Source organism: Mandrillus leucophaeus, unplaced genomic scaffold, assembly GCF_000951045.1.
Source record: "Mandrillus leucophaeus isolate KB7577 unplaced genomic scaffold, Mleu.le_1.0 Scaffold649, whole genome shotgun sequence".
Taxonomy (NCBI): domain Eukaryota; kingdom Metazoa; phylum Chordata; class Mammalia; order Primates; family Cercopithecidae; genus Mandrillus; species Mandrillus leucophaeus.
Genome location: NW_012107019.1, coordinates 985,542 through 997,867, shown reverse-complemented (window position 1 = coordinate 997,867; position 12,326 = coordinate 985,542). Strand labels below are relative to the sequence as shown.

The 12,326-nt window shown below is 40.4% G+C and overlaps 1 protein-coding gene across 2 annotated transcripts; it reads left to right on the top strand.

Annotated features, from left to right (window-relative positions):
• The first annotated feature begins 878 nt into the window (after nucleotides 1–878).
• Nucleotides 879–11,407, top strand: LOC105554539 (DNA polymerase beta). Of its 2 annotated transcripts, XM_012001054.1 has the most exons (5): nucleotides 879–953; nucleotides 2,167–2,253; nucleotides 8,887–8,951; nucleotides 9,466–9,605; nucleotides 11,157–11,407. In XM_012001054.1, the coding sequence occupies exons 1-5, from the start codon at nucleotides 903–905 to the stop codon at nucleotides 11,249–11,251; spliced, it is 438 nt and encodes a 145-aa protein (XP_011856444.1). In that variant the 5' UTR covers nucleotides 879–902; the 3' UTR covers nucleotides 11,252–11,407. The 2 variants fall into 2 exon arrangements, with proteins under 2 accessions (XP_011856444.1, XP_011856445.1); XM_012001055.1 differs by lacking the exon at nucleotides 2,167–2,253 and having other exon boundaries at nucleotides 11,157–11,402.
• Nucleotides 11,408–12,326: the final 919 nt, after the last annotated feature.

The window sequence follows — 12,326 nt, the reverse complement described above, 5'->3', positions numbered from 1 at the left end:
GCAGGAGATAGATTGGATTCTTTTATGCTGTATACCAGGCACTATAGTGGATGCTTTTACATATGTTTTTATTTACACAATAGCAGATGAAGTAGTTTTTAGTAGTTTACATATAAGAAAACTGAGGTCTAGAGGAATGAAGAGTCCTCATTTGCAACACTGAAAAAAAGTAAAATGAACAAATTCCGTCTAAGTGGAGACAGAATTTCATAGAATATAGGAAAAGAAAGGTTTAAATAGCTGCATGTAACTTGCCTGAAGCTATGTGGTTGTACAGTATAGATCGATTAATTGAGTTCAATCATAGGAATTGAAGTGAGTTTTCTTTTTTTTAAAAAAAAAAAAAAAAGAGAGAGCCTGGGTCTCTCTATGTTGACTGGGTTGGTCTCGAACTGCTGGGCTCAGCGATCCTCTGGCCTCAGCCTCTCAAAGCGCTGGGATTACAGGCATGAGCCACTGTGCCCGGCCGAAATGAGTTTTCTGATTGACTTTTATAGAGTTACAGTATATTGTTTAATTTGAGATTTTTACATATAGAGTTGTTCATAGGTGTATTTTAAAGCTATTTTAAAATATTGTTTTTATTCATTATTGAGTAGTTACTTAGGTGCATTTTTAACACATTAAATTAACTTATTGTATGCAATGTGTATCTAATGCCGATTACTGTTGTCATCACAGATTCTGCTGTCTACATCAATACATCTGAATAGTTGGACAGAAAATTGAAATCTTTTAACTAATTCTGACTATGAAGCACAGTGAAATAGAAAGTTAGGCTGTAAGAAGTAAGGCTCTTCTGTGTGTGTCATCAGCTTGGTTCCATTTGCCCAACTGATACATTTATGTGGACAATCTCATACGTGTCTTCTGTCATCACAGGTGCAGAGTCCAGTGGTGACATGGATGTTCTCCTGACCCATCCCAGCTTCACTTCGGAATCAACCAAACAGGTGCCTCAGCGTTTATAATCAATGTGATCAGTCTTACACAACAGTGAATTTCACTTTTTAAATGATAGTTGATATTTTCAGAATAAGTTTTGTTTTTGCCTTCCCGAAAAGTCTACTGAAGAGCTCTGTACTGATTGAATTCTGCGAAAGGCAAATTTCTCGAAAGGGATACCTATTGTTCTTCCATGAGGAGCTGGGAGGACAGTCTAACATTTGAAAGAGATGACATCTAATACAATAGTTTTAGAACGACTTACTATCTGTGATAAATACGTTAGAAATACTATAATCAGGTTTTCATTAAAGGAATATTTTCTCTTAAAAAATGAAATATTGAGGAACCTTACTTCTATTAGAAAACCTGTGAAGGCAAAACATTTTTTATTTTACAACATATGCCTTTAAAAGATGAAACAGCTGACTCTTTGGTTTTTTTTTCCATGAGCCATTTCAAGAACAGTAAAACTCTTTGATTTAAGGAAACAGGTAAATACAACTGATCATTGTTTTAACAATCATAATACCTTAAACAGTGGTTTCTAAAAATATGTTTCAAAGGTGAATTTTCTATTGGAAAAAGTACTTGCTCAGAACATTAAAAAACATAGAGATGGCCGGGCACGGTGGCTCACGCATGTAATCCCAACACTTTGGGAGGCCAAGATAGGCAGATCACGAGGTCAAGAGATTGAGACCATCCTGCCCAACATCATGAAACCCCGTCTCCACTAAAAATATAAAAATTAACTGGGCGCGGTGGTGCATGCCTGTAGTCGCAGCTACTCAGGATGCTGAGGCAGGAGAATCACTTGAACCTGGGAGACAAAGGTTGCAGTCAGCTGAGATCATACCACTGCACTCCAGCCTGGCAACAGAGCGAGACTCTGTCTTAAAAAAAAAAGAGAGAGATTTCTCCATAAATAATTAGAAAACTCATGTTAAAAATGTTTTCTTTCCGGGCTCAATTCGCTGCCAAAAAAAACGGTTTCTTAGCCAGGCATGATGTTGTTCCTGGTACTCTGGATGCTGAGGTAGGAGGATCACTTGAGTCCAGGAGTTCAAGGCTATAGTTTGCCATGATTGTACCTGTGAAGAGCACAATCTCTAGTTTGTGCAATATAGCAAGACTCTGTCTCTAAAGATATTGTTAAATATTTTCTTACTATTACAAAGTAATTACTCTTTTTCTTATTCCCTAATTATGATTCTGCAGCCAAAACTGTTACATCAGGTTGTGGAGCAGTTACAGAAGGTTCATTTTATCACAGATACCCTGTCGAAGGGTGAGACAAAGTTCATGGTAAGTACTTGTTAAGAGTTAGCACATCTAAAAAAAAAACTTGGAGACTGTTTAGTAACCATTCTGAGTGTGTGACTTCATGGTAGCTTTGAATTACTGTCAACAAATAGAGTATCCATGAGACTTTAAAGAAAAATAATCAGCAGGATGCCTGATTCTCATAACTACTCTCAGAATATTTTAGGAAAGAATTTTCTTTTAATTCTCCACTTGTAAATAACAGGTGTCATCAGAATAGTTAATTAGGCCCGGGCATGGCAGGATAATCCCAGCTCTTTGGGAGGCCGAGGTGGGCAGATCGTGAGGTCAGGTGATCAAGACCATCCTGGCTAACATGGTGAAACCCCGTCTCTACTAAAAATACGAAAAATTAGCCAGGCATGGTGGCGCATGCTTGTAGTCCCAGCTACTTGGGAGGCTGAGGCAGGAGAATCACTTGAACCCGGGAGGCAGCGGTTGCAGTGAGCCAAGATCATACCACTGCACTCCAGCCTGGGTGACAGAGCGAGACTCTGTCTCAAAAATAAAAAGAATAGTTAATGAGGCATAATCTGCTTTTTGAAAATATCAGTAATGACTTTGACACACATTAATTTTTCCCTAAAATAGCAAATGGTTCTCATCTTCTCTGACTCAGAATTCTTCAATAAGTGAAGTTAGAATTGATTGAAAAATATTAATCTATTTCAACACCAAAGAAAGAAAAGTCATCACGGTCTGTGATAGAACACTCAGGGGAAGAAACATGTTACATGGAATGGTAACGAGGGAAGTTGATTGGGGGGGAATTAAGACTTAATAATTCAAGATGAATGGCTAGTGGATTAAAAGCAGATTAATAAGTGATTCTGTATACCAACAGGAAGGCAGATAGAAATCTAGAATTGAGATTCTTTTTTTTTTTTGAGATGGAGTTTCACTCTTACCACCCAGGCTGGAGTGCAGTGGGGTAATCTCGGCTCACTGTAACCTCCGCCTCCCGGGTTCAAGCGATTCTCCTGCCTCACCCTGCCGAGTAGCTGGGATTTCAGGCGCCTGCCACCATGCCCAACTAATTTTTATATTTTTAGTAGAGACTGGGTTTCACCATGTTGTCTGGGCTGGTCTCGAACTCCTGACCTCAGGTGATCTGCCTGCCTCGGCCTCCCAAAGTGCTGGGATTACAGGCATGAGCCACCGTGCCCAGCCTAGAATTAAGACTCTTCCTCTTTTTTGAGACAGGGTCTTGGTCTGTCACCTAGGCTGTAGTGCAGTGGCGAAACATGGCTCACTGCAGCCTCAATCTCTGGGGTTCAAGCAGTCCTCCCACCTCAACCTCCTGAGTAGCTGGGACTACAGGTACACATCACCATGCCCGGCTAATTTTTGTATTTTTTGTAGAGATGGGGTTTCACCATGTTGCTCAGACTGGTCTCGAACTCCTCATCTCAAGTGATCCACCCTCCTTGCCCTCCCAGAGTACTGGGATTACATACATGAGCCACTGTGCCCGGGCCTCCTACTTCTTTCTTAAGGTGACGTTTAGTGTTCTGTCACTTATATACATCATTTGAGTCCATTTTCTCCACACCCCACTTTTCCCGGGTTATATGACTGAAAGGAAAGAGACTGTGCTTTTAGAGAGTTGACATGCTAAAATTAGTAAGCGTCTCAGTGCATAGATTTGACAAGAGTTTTAGCCAAAACTAGAAGATAGTTGAGAAAGATAATTAAATTGTCATGTCATTCAGAAAGTAGAGTGGTGTTTGCCAGGACCTGGAAGGAGGGGGTAATAGGGAGTTCCTGTTTAAATGGCACAGAGTTTCAGTTGCGGAAGATGAAAACATTCTGGACATGGATGGTGGCGATGGTTGCACAACAATGTGAATGTACTTAATGCCACAGAATGGTACACTTAAAAGTGGTTAAAATAGTAGTCAGGCACAGTGGCTCATGTCCATAATCCCAGTGACTTGGGAGGCTAAGGTCGGAGAATAGCTTGAGCCCAGGAGTTTGAGGGTATAGTGAGCCATGATCGCATTACTGCACTCTAGCCTGGGTGACAGAGCAAGACCCCATCTCAAAAAAGAAAAGAAAAGAAAAAAAAGAGATGGCAAATAGATAGTAAATTGTATGTCGTGTATATTTAACCCACACACATATAAAAAATCATGTCATTAAGTTCAGCATGGTGATATTAGTGGGCTGTGAAAGTGTATTTTCTAAGCTGGTCACACTTCAACAACGCTTCCAAACGAACTTTGGAAAGATAAAAGTAAAGGTTCTAGTCAGTCTTTGGAAATTAAATCTCTGATTTGTTCTCTTGACTCTGTGAGGTTTTGAAGTCTTACTCTGTTCCCAAAAGTATATACATACATGAGATGGTATTAAAAATAGGGCTTGTGTATGCCGCATGAACAGCCTTTTCAAATTTAGGTGAATTTTAATTCACTCAAAATGAATGTTCATGAATCTTACGTTTAAGAATATTCAGTCAGATAAAATCCTGAAAACAATATCTGCTAGACAAGCTGGATGTTTTGCACAGTAGAAAAGTGTCTTGCTACATCTGGGCATATTCTGGGGACCTCTCTGTCCTAAATCTCTTCCTCAAGTATCATCCCTGGGAAAGTCACTAGAAATCCTTACTGGGAAGTGTGCCAACTATTTTCAGAGTTAATGACTAGGAAGGTATTTCCACACTACCATGGCAGAAGCCATTTTTTATAATCTTAATGGTGTTCTGCTGTATTCGAAGAGAAATCCAGAGGAAAAACCAACAGAAGCTATAGGAATCCAGCTAGCAAGAATACAAGGTAAAAGGGCCTAGCATGGTGACTCACACCTATAATCTCAGCACTTTGGGAGGCTGAGGCAGGTGAATCACCTGAGGTCAGGAGTTTGAGACCAGCCTGGCCAACATGGCGAAACCCCATCTCTACTAAAAATACAAAAATTAGCTGGGCGTGGTGGTGGGCGCCTGTAATCCCAGCTACTGAGGAGGCTGAGATGGAAGGATCGCTTGAACCTGGCAGGCAGTGGTTGCAGTGAGCTGAGATTGCGCCATTGCATTCCAGCCTGGGCGACAGAGCAAGACTCCCTCACCCTCCCCAAAAAAGGAAAAAGTATCATCTAGTGGGCTGGATGTAACCTGAAAAGGAAAGGTGGGTAGCCAGGTTTTTGTGATCTTGTTGATAGTGGTGGACTTGGGTTGTCCCAGTAGTTGCTCAATCAAAGAAAGAAAACCCTTTGCCTAGGAAGTGCAAGGGCAGCCAAATCCCAGTTATTGCTAGAGATGAGGCTAGTTTAGACCTCACTGTGCATGTGCCACAGGAATGAAGACTAAGGCCACTCACCCATCCTAGGATAGACCTGGGATTGTAGGAACCATGCCCTATCTTGACTTCCCAGTCTTTAAATCATACATCTGGCAGCACATCTAGCGGTATTGACAGGAAAGCATCCCCCAGACGTATTTCCAGAAGAAAACAGGCTAAAACACAAGAAGACTGGGTCTGTTTATTTGTTTTTAAGTGTAGAAGATTCAGATGACAATAAGAACAAGAAACTAAGATCTTTAGGTTGCGACTTAGGAATCCATCTCGGTGGTTTTTGACAAAATTTGGATGTTATACCTGTGGTTCATAGTCCCTGGAACTTAAAAAAATACCATAGTTGAGTGTGCTGTTTTGACATTTGTAATCATTGTTAGGAAGAGAAGCACTCGAGGTCAACTTTCAAATCAATTTTAGAGACAGTTAAGAGGTGGTTTGTATCTTTCATTATAAAAGAATAGATTTGGATATAGAAGATAGAGGGTCTTATTCTGGCTCCATTACTAATACTCTGTGTGGCATTGGGAAGGTGGATTTACTTCTAAAAGGCCTGAGTTTTATCTTTAAAATTGATATTTGCCCTACGTCAGAAGACCGTTATGCAGATCAAAATTAAATAATATATGTGGAAACTTTGAAGAGTTTGTACAATTATTTGATGTACAAATAAGAATTTGCACAACTTCAGAGATACTGGATCTTCCAAGAGTTGTACAAAGAGAGCTGCACAAATATAAGATGTCATCTGTGTGGAAATGGATCAGGAGAGGAAGGTGACCTGGTAAGGATTAGATTGGGGAACAAAGGAAGGGATAGAGAGAGGATGGTGCCATGAAAGAAGAACAGAATGAGGAGAGTGAGCACCCCCAGGGCAGAAGTTGTATTCAGTCAATTCAGCAAATACATACAAGCATTCCAGGCACTATTCTGGAAGCTTGGGATGTATCCATGAATTTAAGTAAAACTCACATTTGAGGATTGTGGGAAGGGACTGATAGTTAACAATGAACATAATAAATATGTGAATTATATAATAGGTTAGAGTAGTAAGTGTTTTTTTTTTTTTTTTAATTTTTTTTGAGACGGAGTCTCACTCTGTCGCCCAGGCTGGAGTGCAGTGGCGCAATCTCGGCTCACTGCAAGCTCTGCCTCCCGGGTTCACGCCATTCTCCTGCCTCAGCCTCCCGAGTAGCTGGGACTACAGGCGCCGGCCACCTCGCCCGGCTAATTTTCTTATATTTTTAGTAGAGACGGGGTTTCACCGTGTTAGCCAGGATGGTCTTGATCTCCTGACCTCGTGATCCACCTGCCTTGGCCTCCCAAAGTGCTGGGATTACAGGCCTGAGCCACCGCGCCCGGCCGTTAAGTGCTATTTTTTAAAAAGGAAGAACAGGGTGTAGGGGAGAGGAGAGTGTAGGAGGCAGTATTAAATAGTGTGGTTGGAGGCAGCCTCATTGAGAACATGAGACTTAGGGAAAGACATAGGGAGTTAGCTAAGCAGATATCTGAGGGAAGAGATAGCCAGGCAGGAGTCCAAGCAGCAAGCCTATGGGAATGAGCGTGAGCAAGATATCCGAAGAAGCTAAGAGCTCTAGGCTTCTAAAAGGAAACTGGCTGCAAAATGATTTCAACTTAGGTAGTGAAATAAACCATTCTCATTCCATATTTTTGCAAAACCTCTTCTTGCTATCACCACTTACTAGTCTTAAAGATATGCCTCTCCATGTGTTTTGCAAGTTATCTTCAAGATACAAATTCCTTTAAGCTAATAGTAAACAAACAGTAGGAAAGCCATGGTTATTCCAGATCATCTTGTACAATCATAGTCTTTAGATAATTGAGCTATTCTTCCTGTGAATATAGTAGCACTCAGAAGAAAAAAACAGTTTCCTCTGCATTTAACTATTGGTTTTATGTAAGGTGAGTGTCATTCAAATTTCAGTATTTTGTGCAAGTTTGGCCTTGGGTGATTTTCTGTGAAATATCTGCAGTAAGAATTCAAGGGACAATAGGAGATACCATGGCTACTGTGAGGAAATGAAAGAGGCTTTATTTCAGACACTCAGTATGAAGCTCCCCAAATGAAATGCCAAACAAAGCTAATCCACTCAATCTAATACAGAATTTACAGTAAAACAGAGAAATTCTTTAACATTAGCACTTCAGAAAAAGTGCAGGAAATAAAATTACCCTCGAGGAAAGGAACAAAGCCATGAGATAAAATCCTATTACTGATGTGACAAACAGCAACATCATTCCCTGTGGCATCTAGACATCCGCATCCGCAAGGTAATACCGCCTGGTAATTCCAGGTGGAAATGACTTCTGATCCACTTGAAGGTGGAAGTTGAGTTGGAACTTGTTAGTTCCTAAGAAGGTAGGTATTTTGAAGGTAAACATGTTTCATTAATCTTTCTTCCATAGGAACAGCTCAAGAATTAGTTTAGATTTTAATTTTTCTATTTTGCTGAGTGAAAAAGTATGGCTTTTAGTGGCATGTGTTAACTTGACCACTCTTGGGGACCAGAAGCTTGTCACTTGTGTATTTTTCTTAGAATGTAGCATTTGATACTTTTAATTGGAAATTTGGTGGTGCTAATAGCTTGTTTTACATATGTATGGGTTACTGACCAGTCCAGATTTTTTGTCCATTTTTCTGGAAAGGGAAAAGATAAAACAGACTTGAATAACTTTTGTTTGGAAACTGTAGAAGTATAATGAAAACTTAACCTGTGGAGAAGGAAGAAAGTGATCCTCTCATTTTCTGATCTCATATTTTTCTTATTTTCCGTGTCTTTCTCCCTTCTAGTATCTGAGAGATTTCTTCAATTTCAAACTCTTTTACTTCTGCTACCTATCATTTTAAATTTTGATTTAAACCTTTCCCTGAGGGTTTTCTGTAGTATTCTGTCCTTGCTTCATGGTTAGACTATCTTCCATTATCTGAGACTATTACTGGTAGCTTTTTTGTTTATTTTCTTCTTCCTGCATAATCGTTTCTTCCACCTTGCTCTCTTCTGTTTATTTTGATGTCTGTGTTTTGTGTTCAGTGTTTTCTTTGATTAGTTTCTTGTTTAGAATCATGCAAAGGCCAAATCTTCATAATGAGAATCCTCATTTGCGGTTTCGTGTAGTTCTCTAATTATCATGAAGTGTAATAGAAAGGTGGGATAGTGTATCACTCACAGAAGCTGCTAAAAGTACTCAGAATTCTAGAGCTGCTAATATTAAAAACAAAAATGACCTTGTGTTTTGCTTGATTAAAATTAAGCCTTAAGTTTAGAACATCTTTAAACTTGGTTTAAAATATTCATTTTAGGGTGTTTGCCAGCTTCCCAGTAAAAATGATGAAAAAGAATATCCACACAGAAGAATTGATATCAGGTATTGTTCAGACTTTGTTGCTGACCTGTTAACTTTTCCAAACTTGTCTCGTTTTCTCCCTCCCTTTTTGTATCTTGGAGTTCACATTCATATCTAGAGCCTCTTTTTACTCCCGAGAGCCATATGTTCTTGCCAAATGCAATGTTTAGCTCCAAAGTATATGAAGAGTAATGACTGTCTACAGACTCTGATTTATTTTCTCCAGATTTGCACCTCACTGTGATGCCTTCCACAGCTCAAAAGTCGTTTCCTGCCTGGGCTAAGTTAGTTGTATTAAGTGATAATGCGATTTCATTTCTCCACACCTCTTTCAGAACAAAGTTCACAGAAACGTAAACAAATTACAAGGTTGGGGTGATTTGAGCAGTCTACCTCATGATAGTCTTCTCTTCAATTTATTAGACCACTTAGGCTTATCTTAGGTATTTTGTTCCTTATTGATTTTAGGAGTCCTGTATTTGCTAAACTTGAAATGCATGGTAAAAAAAATGTATCTACTGTCCATTTTTTTTAGGTTGATACCCAAAGATCAGTATTACTGTGGTGTTCTCTATTTCACTGGGAGTGATATTTTCAATAAGAATATGAGGGCTCATGCCCTAGAAAAGGGTTTCACAATCAATGAGTACACCATCCGTCCCTTGGGAGTCACTGGTGAGTGTCCATGTGTGTATTAGAGATCATCTCTCATCTCGAGAGAAGGTAATTTTCAAAGATACTTTGGTTTAGCAAACCTTCTAATGACTATGCCAGTTAGTGTAGTTTCTTTGTATTTTTAGTCCTTCAGGCAACAAGAAAGGATGTAATGCATAACATGCTCCTAGGCCCTCAGTTGAAAGCCATCAAGGCAAGCGTTATTTCTAGCTTTGTTAAAATGGATTAAATCCTTGCATGCTCAGTAAAACATCTTACTCATCTAAAAGGGTTTTTGTTTTTTGCTGTTGTTTAATGTACCTCCAAGACCCCTGAAAAACTCAAGTATCATTGTTTTCATTGCCACACACTTTGCTTTTAGTGCCACAGTATCTCTGGCCCCATGCTTTTAAAGTTTAAAGAATAAGGATTGCTGAATCTATGCTTAATGGGTCCTGTTAACATTTCACAGTATACTATGTGGTTTACCATTCTCTACTAGGAGAATGAATTTTTGTCATTTTGTTCTCAAAGTATAAAATAAGGCTTTCATCCCTGGTAGACTAGGGCAGTACTTCTCACAATTCAGTATGCATACCAGCAACATGGGGGCCTCACTAAATTCAGATTCTAACTCCTTGGGCTTGCAGTGGGGCTCAGGATTCTGCATTTCTAGTAAGCTTCTAGATCAGAGGTTTCCAATCTTATAGCTTCCCTGGGCCACACTGGAAGAAGAATAATTGTCTTGGGCCACACATAAAATACACCAATACTCATGATAGCTGATGAGCTTTAAAGAAAAAAATCACGAAAACATCTCATTGTGTTTTAAGAAAGTTTACAAATTTGTGTTGGACCACATTCAAAGCTGTGCTGGGCCGCATGCGGCCCACAGGCCATAGGTTGGATAAGCTTGTTCTAGATGCCAGTGCTGCTAGTCCAAGAACCGAGTTGCAAAGGAACTCACTAGAGTATTTTATATAATACATACTGGCTCCAGCAGAGAGGACAATCAAGAGTGAGGATGACTTGAGTGACTCTAGCTGGGATCCCCAGGTTCCCTTTGTGGCACTGGTGACTCACAAGACGAAGCTCCAGCACAGGCTCCTGGGAGACAATAGAGGTGGTCAGTGTCTTTTTTTTTTTTTGAAACAGAGTTTCGCTCTTGTTGCCCAGGCTGGAGTGCAATGGCACATTCTCGGCTCACTGCAACCTCTGCCTACTGGGTTCAAGCGATTCTCCTGCCTCAGCCTCCGGAGTAGCTGGGATTACAGGCATGCGCCACCACACCCGGCTAATTTTGTATTTTTAGTAGAGATGGGGTTTCTCCATGTTGGTCAGGCTGGTCTTAAACTCCTGACCTCAGGTGATCCGCCCGCCTCAACCTCCCAAAGTGCTGGGGTTACAGGCGTGAGCTACCGCGTCTGCCAGTGTCTTTCTTTTTTAGTGACTTGGTTACCATTTTCCTTTTTCTTCTGAAAGCAAATCCCACACAGCTTTTAATTTTGAACCCTCTATAACTAAACTCTAAAACTGGTTCTTACAATAAGTTTTTTCTCTCTGTACTTGCAGGAGTTGCTGGAGAACCCCTGCCAGTGGATAGTGAGAAAGACATCTTTGATTACATCCAGTGGAAATACCGAGAGCCCAAGGACCGGAGTGAATGAGGCCTGTATCCTCCCTGGCAGACACAGCACAATAGGAGTCTTAATTTATTTCTTAACCTTTGCTATGTAAGGGTCTTTAGTGTTTTTAAATGATTGTTTCTTCCTCATGCTTTCGCTTGCAATGTAGTCAATAAAACCTTGTGTACTGTTATTGGATAATGATGTTCTTATTTTCTTAGCAAATATGTTTAGTTTAAATTTTCATATTATGTTCATGATCATACTTTACTATGGGTTTGGTAGAGAGAAATATGAGATGATAGCAGATCTTTAATGGGAGTTTTTATTTTCTCATATTCTGCTCTAGGCTATAAACCACATTACCCCTACTTACTGATCACAAATTAGTTAATTAAGGTACACCCAGAGACTAGCCTCTGGAAGATTGTTCAATATTTTCTAGAAACTAGGGGGGCCGGGCACGGTGGTTCATGCCTGTAATCCCAGTACTTCGGGAGGCTGGGGCAGGTGGATGGCCTGAGGTCAGCAGTTGGAGACTAGCCTGGCCAACATGGTGAAACCCTGTCTCTACCAAAAATACAAAAATTAGCTGGGGGTGATGGCAGGTGCCTGTAATCCCGGCTACTTAGGAGGCCGAGGTGGGAAAATTGCTTGAACCTGGGAGGCGGAGGTTGCAGTGAGCCAAGATCATACCACTATACTCTAGTCTGGGCAACAGAGTGAGACTCCATCTCAAAAAAATAAACTAGAGACCTTCATAAATTTAATTTTTTGTTTTGCCCATATTTGATTGTGTCAGTCCATTCTTACATTGCTTTAAAAGAATACTGGAGACTGGGTAGTTTATGAAGGAAAAAGGTTTAATTGGCTCATGGTTCTGCAGACTGTATAGGAAGCATGGCACTGGTATCTGCTAAGCTTGTTGGGAGGCCTCAGGAAGGTTTTACTTCTGGTGGGAGATGAAGCGGCAGCAAGCACTTCACATGGCGAAAGCAGGAGCGAGAGAGAGAGAGAGAGAGAGAGGAGGTGCCACACTCTTAAACAACCCGATCTTGTGTCAACTAACAGAACTCACTTATCACCAAGGGGATGGTGCTGAGCCATTCATGAGGAG

Bases quoted from the DNA above. Each gene is read 5' to 3' on its own strand.
- LOC105554539 (XM_012001054.1), top strand. From the start codon at position 903: ATGGATGTTCTCCTGACCCATCCCAGCTTCACTTCGGAATCAACCAAA. The intron at 954-2,166 runs GTGCCTCAGCGT...ATGATTCTGCAG, and splicing joins CTTCGGAATCAACCAAACAG to CCAAAACTGTTACATCAGGT. The intron at 9,606-11,156 runs GTGAGTGTCCAT...CTGTACTTGCAG, and splicing joins CCGTCCCTTGGGAGTCACTG to GAGTTGCTGGAGAACCCCTG.